This window comes from Fukomys damarensis, unplaced genomic scaffold, assembly GCF_012274545.1.
Source record: "Fukomys damarensis isolate Sample0158 unplaced genomic scaffold, DMR_v1.0_HiC HiC_scaffold_16, whole genome shotgun sequence".
NCBI lineage: Eukaryota > Metazoa > Chordata > Mammalia > Rodentia > Bathyergidae > Fukomys > Fukomys damarensis.
The window spans coordinates 45,121,800-45,136,312 of record NW_022900928.1 but is presented as its reverse complement, the minus strand read 5'-3'; the positions used below and the strand labels follow the sequence as shown (position 1 = coordinate 45,136,312).

At 35.7% G+C, this 14,513-nt stretch overlaps 1 protein-coding gene across 1 annotated transcript in view; it reads right to left on the bottom strand.

Annotated features, from left to right (window-relative positions):
- Positions 1 to 10,639: 10,639 nt before the first annotated feature.
- The window catches only part of Ankrd49 (ankyrin repeat domain 49), a 7,069-nt gene continuing 3,195 nt past the window's right edge, over positions 10,640 to 14,513 (bottom strand). Inside the window, exons 2-3 of the mRNA XM_010633664.2 lie at positions 13,781 to 14,135; positions 10,640 to 12,363 (exon numbers count right to left, since the gene is read on the bottom strand). Coding sequence (XP_010631966.1) covers positions 11,902 to 12,363; positions 13,781 to 14,041 — 723 coding nt within the window. The 5' untranslated portion in view covers positions 14,042 to 14,135 and the 3' untranslated portion in view covers positions 10,640 to 11,901. The remainder of the gene's footprint in view (positions 12,364 to 13,780; positions 14,136 to 14,513) is intronic.

The following is a 14,513-nucleotide window of genomic DNA, read 5'->3' as shown; positions in this document are numbered from 1 at the left end:
AAAAAAAAAAAAAAAAAAAAGAATTATGTTGTGTAATTTTATAAAAATTAAATGTGCAATATAGCATTGAATGGTTCTATAAGACTTGTAACTAAATACAGAAGATTCTATATGTCTCCATTGCATCCCAGAGACAACTATTTTTTACTCATTTGGCTAGTGCAGTAATTTAGTAGTTGCAACCAGATCAGTGGAACAAAAGAGTCTACAAACGATCCCAGTTATGTGAGATCACTACATATATGATAGAAACATCAATACTATGGAGTGTTTGTGTGTTGGGGGTGGGAGATGGTATGGTTTGTATTTAGATAGCCCCATAGAATCTCATGTAGGTGGGATTTTGGGAGGTGCGTGGATCATGGAATCAGTACATTAGTCCACCAGTGAGTTTATAGCTAAATGTGATGTTGGCAGGTGAGGCCTGATTCGAGGAGATAGGTCACTGGTGCTGTGGCCTGCAAGGGTCTATCTCTTTCCCTCTTTCCTTGTTCTCTTTCTGTTTCCCAGTGCCATGCTATGAATTGTTCTCCTCTACCGTGCCACCCTGCCTTGGAGCCAGCCAACTATGGACTGAAACCTGTACAAACTGTGAGCCAAAATAAACCTTTCCTCCTTAGAGTTGTGGATTTTGGGAATTGTGTCTCAGTGATCAGGAAGTAACTAGAACAGGGGAGGTTTTTATTTTTTTATTTTTATTTTTATTTTTTTGGTACCGGGGATCAAACTTGGGACCTTGAGCTTACAAGGCAGGTGGCAGAACCACTGGAATAAATCCCCAGCCCTGGGGGAGGTTTTTAAGCCAAGTATTATTGGATAAATTGGGCATTCACTTGGGAAAAATAAATCCTGATTTCTACCACACATCAAACAAGAATCTTAAATCAAAAGCACTGAAGTTCAGGCAGGGCATGATGGTGCATGCCTGTAATCCCAGCACTTGGGAGGCCGAGGTAGGATGATTGCCAGGAGTTTTGAGGCTTGCCTGGGCTACACATAATGAGTTCAAGGCCAGCCTGAACGGCATAGCAAAGCCCTCTCTAAAAAGAAAAGAAAAAAAAAAGCACTGAAGGTAAAATATTTTATAATTTAAAAAGGTCTCCATGATCTTGGGAGTAGGCAAATATTTCTTAGACAAGAAACAAAAATAAGAAAAACCATAGGTAAATTAGAAATCATTAAAATTAGCATACTCTCTTTGTTAAAATCACCAGTAGGAGTGTGAAAAGTCAGCCACACACAGAATGACACATACCTGTAATCCCAGCCACTTGGAAGATGGAGGCAGGAATGTTGAAAGTTTGAGGCCAGCTTGTGCAGTAAGAGTGTCTCACAATAAAAATGGGCTGGGGAGGTAGCTCAGTAATAGTGTGCTTGCCTGTCATGTGTCAAGGTCTTGGGTTCAATCCCCAGTACAAAAGGAAATAATATACCTGAAAAATCTAGCCAGAGACTGGGACAATATTTTTTCAGTGCATATAGTCAACCAATAACGAATACCCAGAGTATATAAAGAACTGCTACAAATCTATAAGAAAAGGCTCACAACCCAATAAGAAAATGGAGAATGTGGAAAAGAACTTCGTAAAGGGGGAGCTCTAAATAACTAATCAGCATGAAAAAATTTGTTCCACATTACCAGTCATCAGGATAATGCAACTGAAAGTAAAATGAGCTATTAGTATGCACCCACTAGAATAGCTGTTAAACAAACAAGAAACAACAAACCCTGTAGTAACAAGGATTGGGAAGACATGAAGCAATAGGAATTCTTATTCCCTGCTAGTAAGAGTATAGACTAGACTGGAATGACCACTTTGAGGAAATGTTTTGGCAGTTTTTTACTAAAGCTGAATATAAGTATACTCTTTTAGCTCCACAGAATGTACTAGGTATGTACTGAAGTGTGTAATATGTGCACCAAAGCCATATATTAGGATATTCCCAGACATTATTCATAAAAGGTCCAAATCGGAAACAATCCAAATGTGTGTGTGTGTGTGTATATATATATATATAATATATATATTTGTGTATGTTCATGTAGCAGAATACAACACTGAACAAAAAACACTCCTATGTGTAGAAATATGGATGAATCTCACAGATTTAACATTAACTGAAATAAACCAAAAACATAAATGCACATAGTAGGCAGGCATAATGGCACATGTCTGTAATCCCAGCACTCTAGGAGGCTGAGGCAGGAAGGGTCACAAATTCAAGCCCAGCCTGGGCAACTTAGCAATTTTTCAAGACCCTATCACTAAATTAAAAATAAGGGCTGGAGGTGTAGCTCAGTACAAAGTCCCTTGGTTTAATCCCTAGTAATAAAACAAAACAAATCTGCAAATGTACATAAATGTAAATGATTCAATTTATGTGGGCAAAAATTAAGCAATAGTGATGGCGATAAAATAGTGTTTTCCTTTGAGTGAACCCTAAGAGGGAGTATATCTTGGCTTGGATGCTGGTTATGTGGGTGTGCTTACTTTCTATAGTCATCAAGATTTCTGCATTTTGGGCCAGGGATTTAGCATAGTGTTTCTACCACCTGCCTCTCGAGGGCAAGGTCCCAAGTTCCATCCCCAGTACATAAAAAAAAAAAAGATTTCAAAGATTTCTACTTTTTCTGAATATATAGTATATCTCTACAGAATTATAATAAGTGAATTTTAGTTAGAAAAAATAAATTAGTCTGAATATGTTTACTCACAAAATTGTGAGTTATTTGATCAAGTAACAAACATAAAATTACTGTTTTTCTCTTTCCTCCAATATTAAAAACTGGAGATAACTTGTCAATTGTAATAATATTAATTTGGGTAGCTTGTTTCTTTCTAAATGGTCTTTGATTTTTAAATTTATAACTAATTTATGTCTTCAATTAGATACCACTGCAAATTCTCTTAGGCATAAATTTCTGATAAAAAAATTAAAACATACTATTTTGGCAATGAACTGTGGTTTCTGTTCTTTTACTTCTACAAAACTAAAAATAAGCAAAAACGTGGTGGCTTCTTTTTAAATTTCAAGGAAATGAAATGAAAAAGAAGAACGTGTCCACTAGATGGAGACAAAACTCAATACTTAACTCTTACAAAAAAAAGTACACTCAATGTAAAAACGTGATATCTTTATTAAAGAGCTAAAACGCTAATATCTTATCAAGTTTGTATTTAAATTTAATATCATTTAGTGGTTTTTTTAAAAACTTTGGTGGGTTAATTTTTACACTTTGTTTAATTCTATGGATTTACAGAAAGTTTCAAATCATCTCAGTCTTTTCTGCTCTTTTTTCTGTTTTGGGGTAACTGCATAAGCAGATGTTCAATGCTATCAGTTTTTCCTCAGAGAAATAAATGCTATAATAGATTTGATACCTTAATCTAGATTCTAACAGTCCTGATCTAAATTATTTTAAAAGCCAGCCAAATCGTTCTTATAAAGTAATGAGCCATCTTTTCGAACTTATGAACTTTGAATGCTGCCAAGTAAACTTGATTGGGAGGCAATTATCTTATTTCTTATTTTGTCATTTAATGGAGAAACTGCTTCTTACAAAAACCTTATTGTTTGGGATTTTAAAATTCCATTGAATTGGTCAAATGTTTTTTGTTTGTCTGTTTATAACTCACAGTACTCTGTAGGCCTTCATAAAATTCCAGCTCTAAAACGTGAAAAGTCATCATGTAGCCCTGATAGTTATGGAAATAACAAAAGAATAACATAGTCATCTTTGAAAAGCTGCCTTTAAAATTCAACTTCCTTGAAGAATAACTAACATAGAAAAAAAACTTCTACTTAAAGTACTACAGTATTCAGTGATTTTTTTAAAAATTTATTTATTTTTTCAGTGATTTTTTTTAAAAAGTGAATTCTTCTTTATATAGTACATATTATTATTTTATACTGATACATTCTCATATTATAAAGGCAATTTAGAGGAAGAATCCTTTTGATATTTGAATCATGTGAACACAACAGAACAATACATTTTAAAAAATGTGTGTGGAAAACAACAACAAAAAGACAAGTTGAAGCAACAACAACAAAAAATTGTCCTTTCTTACAGGTGGGCACTGAAGTGGACCTAATTTAGTTTCAGAATTTAGTGATTTTTTGACAATGATATACTCCTGCAAACCACCGACATAATCAAGATACAAAGTATTTACTTTTTCTTTTTTTTTTTTTTCCTGTACCATGGATGGGGATGGAATTAGGGACCTTGCACTTGCGAGGAACCACTGAGCTAAATCCTCAGCCCTAAAGTATTTGCATTTTTAAGAGGGTAAATTTCATGTTAAATGTTCTTTCAATTAAACAAAAAAGAAATTTATGTACAATAAAAAAGCAAGGACTTTTACATGGAAGGAGAAACCAAATTAACAAATTTGTTTATGGCTATATATTTTATATATGGATATATGATATACATACTTTAAATGTATATACAAATAATCAGATTTTAAAATATCTACAAAAACTTTCAAAACAAATATAATTTGTTCCTAGTAGTAATTTGCATGCCCTCAAAGTCTACCATACATGAATCACATGAAATCAATATTAAAGAAAAAATGGTCTGGGATTTAGCTTAGTGGTACTGCACCTGCCTCACAAACACAGGGTCCTGAGTTCAGTCCCTGGCACTGGGGTGGGGGGGGAAGAGAAAATGTTACAAAATATTTGTTATTATAATTACTGGCAGACTGACTGGTGGTAAGTGTCGTAGTAACTTTCTCATCACCGGAACACAATACCAACACCCACAACTTAAAGGAGAAGTTTATATTGCCTCACTTTTCGGTTCTTGGTCAGTAGGATCCAAGGCAGGAGCAGCACAGCAGAGATGCACAGTGGAGGAAAAGCTGCTTTCATCATGGAGGCAAGGGAGCAGCGCTAGAACGGAAGAGCCAGGCACTCTAACCAGGCCCCACATCTTAGCAGCGGGTCACCTGTAGGTCCACATAACCCAATCACCTTCCACGCGCCCTGCCTCTGAAGTTTTAGGAGGAAGTTTTCTATCCAAACCATAACAGTATGCAAATAGCAACATTCAAAAATACTACCAGAAAAAAAGTTGTTGTTTTTTTTAACATAAGCTTTGTGGGAATTTAATTCAAAGAAAACGCACTGAATGTGCATTGAGTAATGCATTCTTAATCACCTTTACAGATACAATCAATATCACATATTAGTGTGTGGTGAAGAGCAAGGGTGCTGGAATCACAAAGTTGGAACTAAGCTCTGTCAGGTACGGACTGCATGACAGTGGGCCATTAACTTTTCTAGGCCCCATTTCTCATCGGAACAGAGCTGCCTACTGCACGTGATGCTTGTGAAGCTCCCCTGAGATCATGGATGTGAAGCACTTGCCGTCCAGTTGGCCCACAGCAAGCACTCCTGGTTCTAACTACTGATATTACCATACTGGTTTGGGATGCCACATTTTGTAGATATATAATAACTTTTATAAAGTTCAGATGTGGTTACTTCATTCATGCTAAAGATACTAGAGGGATGCCAATAAAGACATAAATATATTTTTGTACTTTATGATTTTTAAGTATTTCATCTTGGAATTCATTTGTAAAGCAGTTGCCAAAATAAATTACACTGTATGATTCTTACACTCAAATAGCAAATTGAAAGAACTTTAATTTTTGTTTTGTTTTGTTTTTTTGAGACAGGGTCTCCCTATGTAGTTCAAACTGCCCTGGAACTCATTGTGTAGCCCAGGCTAGTCTCAAACTTGCAGTGATCCTCCTGCCTCAGCCTCCCAAGTGCGGGGATTACAGGCGTGCACCAGCACACACAGCTCTTTAAGAACTTTAATTTTTAATAATCAAAGGTATTCTACTTTTTTGTTTATTCTGTTTCTTATTTACACTTGAACCTCCTTGTTCCCTCCCCACTACCCTCTGTGGCAGGGGTACAGTCACTAACCCTTTCCAACTCTCACCTCCCCACACTACGTTCTAGAAGCAAATTCTACATGTTGACTTAATTGCAATTTTATTCAATAACACAGCAAAAAATTTACATTTGTAATGGCACACGATTAAAAAATTAGAATGTGGCTATCATCTCTGTTGATACACAAAAAATTATTTTTAAAAAACATCAACACATCTGGGCGGGGATTTAGCTCAGGGTTGCCACCGCCTGCCTCACAAGTGCAAGGTCCTAAGTTTGATCCCCGGTACCAAAAATAAATAAATAAATAAACAAACAGACAAACTCATTTAATCTAAGGAGTAAATTTCTAGAGGTCAAAACTATTAGTTGGAAACTTTCAATACTGTAGAACTCCATTTTCCTCATTACATGTTTCAGTCCAATATTTGGATGTTTAAATAATCTCATTAGTAAAATATTAAATATGTACAGTACAATCAATAATTACCTAATTTTTGAATGTATACTGGTGAATATTTGAAATATCTAACAAAATCTAAGGACAACACATCTTAATTTAATATTTACTTGTATGCTAATAAAAAGAATCATGAGGCTGGTCAAATTACAAAATCTCTTGCTTTAGATATTTTTAATGACATTTAGCCAAGGACTTTGTCAATGTCTGTGTTGGAGATGTTTTCTCATAGTCACAACCAAGGGCAAGGGGCTGGAAGGTGCCAGTGGCATCTAATGAGTTCAGGACAACCAGGGATGTTGCTAAACATTTTACAGGGCACAGGAAGTCCCCCAGTACCACCACACACATACACACACACACACACACACAAAACACGCACACACTTAGGAAAAATTATTGGCTTCAAATGTCAGTAACATGGAGGCTGAGAAATGGACCACAGTTAACTTTCTAGATGGACTCCAAATCACCTTATCATGCAAGGGTGAGCTTACAAGCAAAAGAAGGGATGAAAGGACTCTAATACCTTTTCCTTCCTTATAAGGTTTGCAGATCTTCAAATTTCAATTAAGAAATATGCAAAGCCATGTAAAAGGAAATCTGCCTCCTATTTTTTTGTTTGTTTTGTTTTAGGTACATGACCTCAAGTGTCTGATTCTTATTTCAGGTCTTTATATGCTTCTCCCAGTAAAGCTACATCTTAGATATAGAAATCTCTGTAATCAGTATACATTTTCTTAGTCTGTGCAATCAGTATATACTCTATTCACGAGTTATTAAATTAGGGTTTTGAATGTGACTGTGATGTTTCTCATGATGTCAGGATCACTGTCTCACTCTTTCTTCTCTCTCTCCTTTAGATTATTGAAAATTGCCTCTGGTTAATGTAGCTGTGTGTGAAGGCTAGTGACAGCTTAGGAAACAGTGACTTTCTGAACTCAAAGTAATTCTCCAGTGTTTTCCTAATTCTTAAATACTAGTGGAGATGTGGAATACAATAAGAAAAAAGAAAACTTTTCAATTATATAAGCTGTTTCTTTCATAAAACTGGTTTTCTGCCTTAGACATCTTGCTACAGTGTAAGACACTGGAGTATGTGGCCATGTCATTAAATTCATAGTGAAGACTATTGGATGTACCTGAGTTTTGAATGAATAAAATAATGATACAAAAATGAATATTTGTATTCAGTATTATCTTAAAGAATTCACCTCAAAACAAGGAAAAAAAGAGTTATGAGTGTTGAAAAACTCATTTTTAATAGGTATCAGGAAGATCTGCAAAGAACGAGCAAAGGCCTTGGATGCACTCTAGGAATACATTTTCTGCTAGAATCTCATTTCCTTATGGTCCAAATTATTTTGCTTAGTCTTCGAGTTTTTTCTTCTTTTGGAGGAAAGGTTTACTTCAGCTCACAATTTATTTGTAGCACTTTCAGTCCATAATCAACTGGCTCCAAGTGGCACAGCAGAGAAACAGTTCATGGCAGCAGAACACAGCAAGGGACAAGCAGTGACAACAGCAACCCTTTTTCTGTCCCTTATATTCTCTCCAGTCTACTAACCCTTAATCTTAACCCTGTACGGTGAATCAATCCTAGCATCACATCCTTAATCCCAGCATCCCACACTCTAGATCCAGCCATTGCTGAAAAGCTCCACCTAGGACCCCATGAACTTTGGGGGGGATATCTAGACTCAAGGCTTACTAGTATCTCATGTTGAAACGAGTATTTTGGACACACTGACATATCATATCCCCCACTCCTTTTTTTTTGTTTTGTTTTTTGTTTTTGAGATAGGGTCTCACTATGTAGTTGATACTGAGCTAGAACTCACTATGAAGCCCAGGCTGGTCTCAAACTCAGTGATCCTCCTACCTCAGTCTCCTGAGTGCTGGGATTATAGGTATGTGCAGCCCAGTTTATACATGTTTTTTTTTTTTGTAATCATATCCTTCTAACATAATTTTCAACTATTTTTGTTTAATGTGGCTACTAAAGAACACCTTTAAAATTACATATGTGGCTCATATTGTTTTCATTTGATACTGATTTAGATAATTCCTACTTATTTTGGAGCTCCTAAGGGAAATATCAAGGCATTAAAAATATTGTCAGCCTACATTCAATCTTACTATCTTGACTTAATAAACAAAGATCTTAATTTCCATTTAGAGAAAGCATTTTATATTATAAAGTTTATGGCCATCTAGTAATCCTACAGAATTAGAGCCTCCCATGATAAACTAATTATATCAAGGCATGGTGGATGATTTAATAATCAGAATTTTTTTAGGCAGTTCCATAAATTTCTACCTGAATCAGGTAGGGTAAAGATGGTATATGCATTAATCAGGAAGAGAGTTGATCCAGAGATTTCATTCTGGTGTGGGGTATGTCTCGGGACAGTGTCAGGGTTTCTCGAGTGTGATCTAACAATAGTTATAGGTGTCATAATAGATGGCAACACATAGCAACACATCAATGTCCTCACATCTCTATTGCAAAGACTCTATGTCCCATCAGTATGGTAGGTTATGGGCCGGAAGTCTCCCTGGTGAAATATATTTGAGATTTAGAAAAGCAAACCCAACTAATTTGACTGTAAGCCTGTGAATTATGTTTACCAATATAATTTGTTTTCATGGTTTCAATAATAACAAAAGTCAATCTTTTCCTCAAGCATAGAAGTAATTCAAAATTTAAAAAAGATTTTTAAAAAGTCTTTGGATAAACTTCCCACTATTAGAGAAAATTTTATTTGCAAGCTAAGATATTTAGCTAGACTGCATAAACTGAAAAGTACTAGTATATCAGAAGCACCATTTGTGAATGCCTTCCATGGACAAAGGAGTCCAGTAAATACTGATGAAAGTATAAAGAATGCAAACAATATTTATGCTACATATTTTATTAGAAACTTGGAGGGACTTATTTATATGCAGTTTGCTCCTACATTGAGGCCTGAAAACAAGAGTGGTCAGACAAATGTCAACTCCCAATCAGAAACAAGGAGGCTTCGTTGGCACTATTGATTTATAGCTAGATGTTTAGCTTACAGATGAGGCTTTTGAAAGATGACTGACTCACAGGAGTGCTGTACTACATATGATGTTAGGGAGTTGGGTCCACCCAGAAGTGGGTGGGTGGAGGCGTGACCTGCAAGGCTGTGTATCCCTCTCCACCACCCCTCACTCCCACTTGCTGTCCACTTCCTGGCTGCCATGAGAACAGCTTTCCTCTGCCAGTTCCTTCCACCATGCCTTTCTTCCTCGGAGCTGGCCAACCATGGACTAAAACTGTGAGCCAAAATGAACCTCTCCCCCTTTAAGTTGTGGGTGTCTAGCACCACACCCAGCGATGAGAATGTGTCTAAGGCAGGCCCCATACTTAAATGGAAACTATATAAAAATGGATGTAACCTATTCCCAGTGAAGAATACAGCCAGAGGCTTGGTGACCTTTAGATAACTGGGATAGACAGGGTCTTATCTACCATCACTTTCAGCTGTACCTATCATTTGGTATCACTTGTGCGGGCCAGATTAAACAGTAACCTTTTATGTTCTGCAAAAGCCTGTGTAAAAGATATTGGTACTCTGAAACTGAGGCACATTCTCTAACCACGTGTCACAAAATGATATTATCACAATGATTTAGTTCATTTATTATTTTTAAATTTCCTGAGATGATCAGATTTTGTCTTAACCAAGCAACTGCCACATGTATTTGACCAAATGATTTTAGTCTAAGGTAATTGAGTCATATGGATTGGCTTGAGACAAACTTAGGTAGAGATTTAAAATATATATAGAACAAAATAAAGGATAAATAAATGGGAAGAGGGACATGAGATGAAGGTGGTGGAAGGCAACAAAGGGAGGAGGAATTGAAAAGAGAATCAAAGAAAAAAAGGAAATAGAGTACCACTATAGCTTTTTCAAATGGAAATGGGAACAAAAGTTAGAGGGAAAAGGGAGGAATGGGAGGGGAAAGGGATAAAAAAAGAATTAAGATGAGCTATGTACATAATAAATGTAATCACTATCTATTGAAAATATGTACTAAGAAAACACTTTAAATATACTAACAAGGTGGTATACAAGTTCAATCTCACCACCCTGGGAGGCTGATGAAGGATCACAAGTTCAAGCTAAGGCTAGACCTAGGAAATTTGCCTCAAAATAAAAAATAAAAATGTTGGAGATACAGCTCAGCACAAAGGCCTTGCGTTGAATCCCCAAAGTGGGGTGGGTGGGATGCAAAGAGCAATTGACTCATTTAGTTTTCTTTCCATTGTATATATTCTAATTTCAGCATTGAGAAGTTAAGACCTTCAGGGAATAGTCACAGAGGGCTGAATAGTCAATGGAAAACTGCTGGAGACACTAAGAGAGTAGGTATTAAGTGCATGCTGTTTGAATAAATATTCTAACAAAATTATACACAGGTTAAGAAAAGGATTCATGACTTTTTTATTGTCAAAACTTGTACTTTATTTTTCCTGAATATTTATTTTTATGCTTTTTGTCACTATCCACTCTAGGGATTTTTAAGAAAGCTGAGCCACTCAGTGGTTCTAGACCCTATAAAATAATCATCCTTTCAGTCTTAAGAGTTCCTTATTCCTTGTCACTTTGCCTTTGTAACGGCTTATATAAAATGAAGACCTTGGAAAATCAAACATTTTCTGTGAACACCACAGATTACTTGAGCAGTGCCTAAGCCAGCAGGATTAGGCAGGAAGAACTAGTTGGAGACAAATTATGTCATAATCTCCTGGACCAAAGTATAGCTGTGTATATGTCTAAAAGATCATACTGATTCACTATAGGAGCTAAGAATCATGTAGATTGACCAGCGTGAGGTAGGGTTATTCACAGAATCGTGTGATTGTGGTAAAGGAGGCAGTATATAACATTCACAGATTAAACAACTGCTTTCCTGAAAATGGTCTACATTCTAGATCTAAGTTCTTTTTTTGTTTTGTTTTTTTACTTTTTTTTAACTTATAAAAATTCAAGTCACTAATGTGTTAGTTTTTCTGGTTTGGAAGGAAAGCAATTGGCTATGATAATGTAGAGAAGACAGCTGAACTGCACCAGTATTTAAGACTTTTAAATTAAAATGAGTTATCTCATCTTAAAAAAATACATGTCAATATACTAAATACTCAACAAAGATCCAGGATTTGGGTTATTTAAAAATACATTTCTCTTGGATCAGCACCAAAAATATCTTTAGTTTCTGTATTACCCGTGTCAAGTTTTTAAATGTAGGTAAGTTAAAATTACTTCTGATAAAAATCACAAATTCCACCAAAATCATTAAAGATACATCCAAATAACTCTCAAATACATTTTGACATCAAGGTCAGGCAATTCGATTGAAAAACATGAGTACCACTGAGTTTCCGTAGTAAGACATTGGATGTCAATTTTGTATTATGGCAATATTTTCTATCTCACATGAAGGAGGCACTGGTACTTAGAAATGTAAGAAAATTATTAGAACCATTAAGACTGAGGTGAAGAATTTGTACAGCCTTCCACGATTTCAAAGAGGTAGTGATAGATACTTGTCCTCCTGGCAATATCAAATGCAGTTTCTTCCAAGTTGTTCTTCAGACTTGGTTTGATGTAACGGTTCATTAGGAGGAGTTCCAGAGTATCTTTGCTGTCTCTGTTCCCAGCAGCAAGATGCAAGGGGGTTAAGAGGCCTTTCGTTTGGGCATTGATATCTGCATCATGCTGAAGTAGGAAAGAAGCCACTCTGGTATTATTCCACTTACAAGCACTGTGCAGAGGCGTCCAGCCATCCACAGTGACTGCATGAACATCTGCCCCCTGTGCAACTAGCTCCTGGACAATGTCGAAGTGTCCACTGTAGGCTGCTCGATGAAGGGGCGTATACTCATCTTCATCCCTGGTGTTCACATGAGTGGCCTTTTCAGAAAGTAGTCTCCGCACTGTAGTAAGCTGAAAAGCAAAAAGGAGGTCTTATAAAATCGCTTCTCAAAGCAAAACAATAAAGGAACTTACAAGTCCAGTAGGGTTTTTTGTTTGTTTTTTTTTTCATTTTTGCATTAGCACATTTGTAGTGCATATAATGTTTACATTCCTTGTGGGGAACTGGTACATGTTCACAATACATCTCAATTCCTTTTTTCCTATCCCATTTCCCAGTGGCTTAATATGTAAGTAAAAACTTGTTAGGAGATGATTTTAAAATGAAAATAAATTACTTTTTGGGTGGGTAGGGTAACTGATTTAGTAATGAACAAGTTAGTGGTAACTTACATTCAGTTGCTTCTAAGAATGTGATTCTCTGAATATCAAACCTACATTTACTCCTGGCTCAGCTGAAGCTCACTGCACAAAACTTTTGGCCCTATATGAATAATATAAATATATCTCACATATATATATATATGCTATAATTGTATTTAATATTTTATCTGTAAGGAAAATATAACTGATTATAGGATTACTGTACCAATATTCATAGTATCTGAAATTGCTTTTAACAGAAGAATGTTGACATGGAAACCTATATATTAAAAAGCTCAGTTGCTTCTGAATAAAATGAGGCAGTAATTTTCAGTTTGCTCTATGGACCTCTCCTGGGCTACAGTGCTCTGGGTCAAAATGCTATTAAAAATGCAAGACCCTTTTAGTTATTAGCATAGCTTATTAACAGATATGGGAGATGAAGTGAAAGTAGCCAAATGGAAAGAACAGACTTGTGGTTTTAATTCTTTTTTTTTTTTTGGTACCAGGGATGGAACTCTGGGACCTTGCGCTTGTGAGGCAGGCAGTGGAACCACTGAGCTAAATCCCTGGCCCTGGTCTTAATTCTACTTGAATGATTCTGAGCAAATCAATATTAACTATTCTTGAGGATTAAGTAAAACAATGCAGTAAGGCTCCTAGCACCTAGTATAGTTAGTATGTAATAAATGTTATATTTCATCATACATATCCTAAGTTATACTTACCTGGATGATCCTACTAAGTCAATATACATGATTTAAAAGTATAAATGTCTGCTTGCTATCTTCACAGTTAGTTTTTTTTGGACCAGGGATTGAACTCAGGACCTTGCACTTGCAAGGCAGTTGTGGTTCCACTGAGCTAAATTCCCAGCCCACAGTTATGCTTAAATCCCCAAAAGATACTTGAGAGTTTGTAACCTAGCATGTACTTCTATGTTGCTTCATTTGGTTCTCACAATTCTGTATAAAAGATATAACCATTTAAACAGATAAGAAACTAAAGGTTTGGAATTTGCCCAAAGATACAGGTGGAAAAGATCTATTTTAGGAGCAGGTCTTCTGGCTCCACAGCCATTGCTTTTCCTATTACATTATGGTTTTGTCTTTTTTTTTCTTTTTACCCGATTTTTTTCAGCAGCCCAAAGAAGCAATTTGCTTGGATCTTTTTCCATTTTTTTTTCTTGCAATTGATACCATTCTTCATTTTTTTCATATTGTTCCTCTTCATCTTCATCAGAATTGCCTACCCACAGGCTTTGAGTGCCAGTGGGAATAAGGTGTCCATGTGTTTCCAACAATTCAAGTTGGTTGAAGTGTTCGGAAAAGTCCGAGGAAATCTCTGGGTCTAGTTTTCCATCATCATTTACTTTCTCTCTTTCCATTTTTACAACTCTTCTACATAAAAAACATTTCAGATACTGAGAATGTAATCTATGTTGAGATGAATTATGTCAGCTTTATTTTATTCATCAAGACCTGAAAACACAAACACAAAATTAGCAAAACAGTAACAGATTTATCAATAGAACAGAGAAGTTTCATAAACTTGCAGAAATAGGCTGTATCTAATCTCTTTGAGTTTTTTTCATGATACTCATTAAATATACTAAATGACAGTTATCTGTGATCTTTAATGGTCTTATTTCTTCTTGTTTTCTTCTACTAAGTCAGTAATTATAACTATTATTTTGAATATAATAGTTGAATATATTTGTTTAGGTATTACAGTATTACATTAAGAATGATGAATGGTTGAAGTTTTTAAAGTATAACTAAGACAACAAATAAACATACATTAAAGATTTCTATAAACATAGATAATATAGATCAGAAGTAAACATGTCTAGCTCCTAA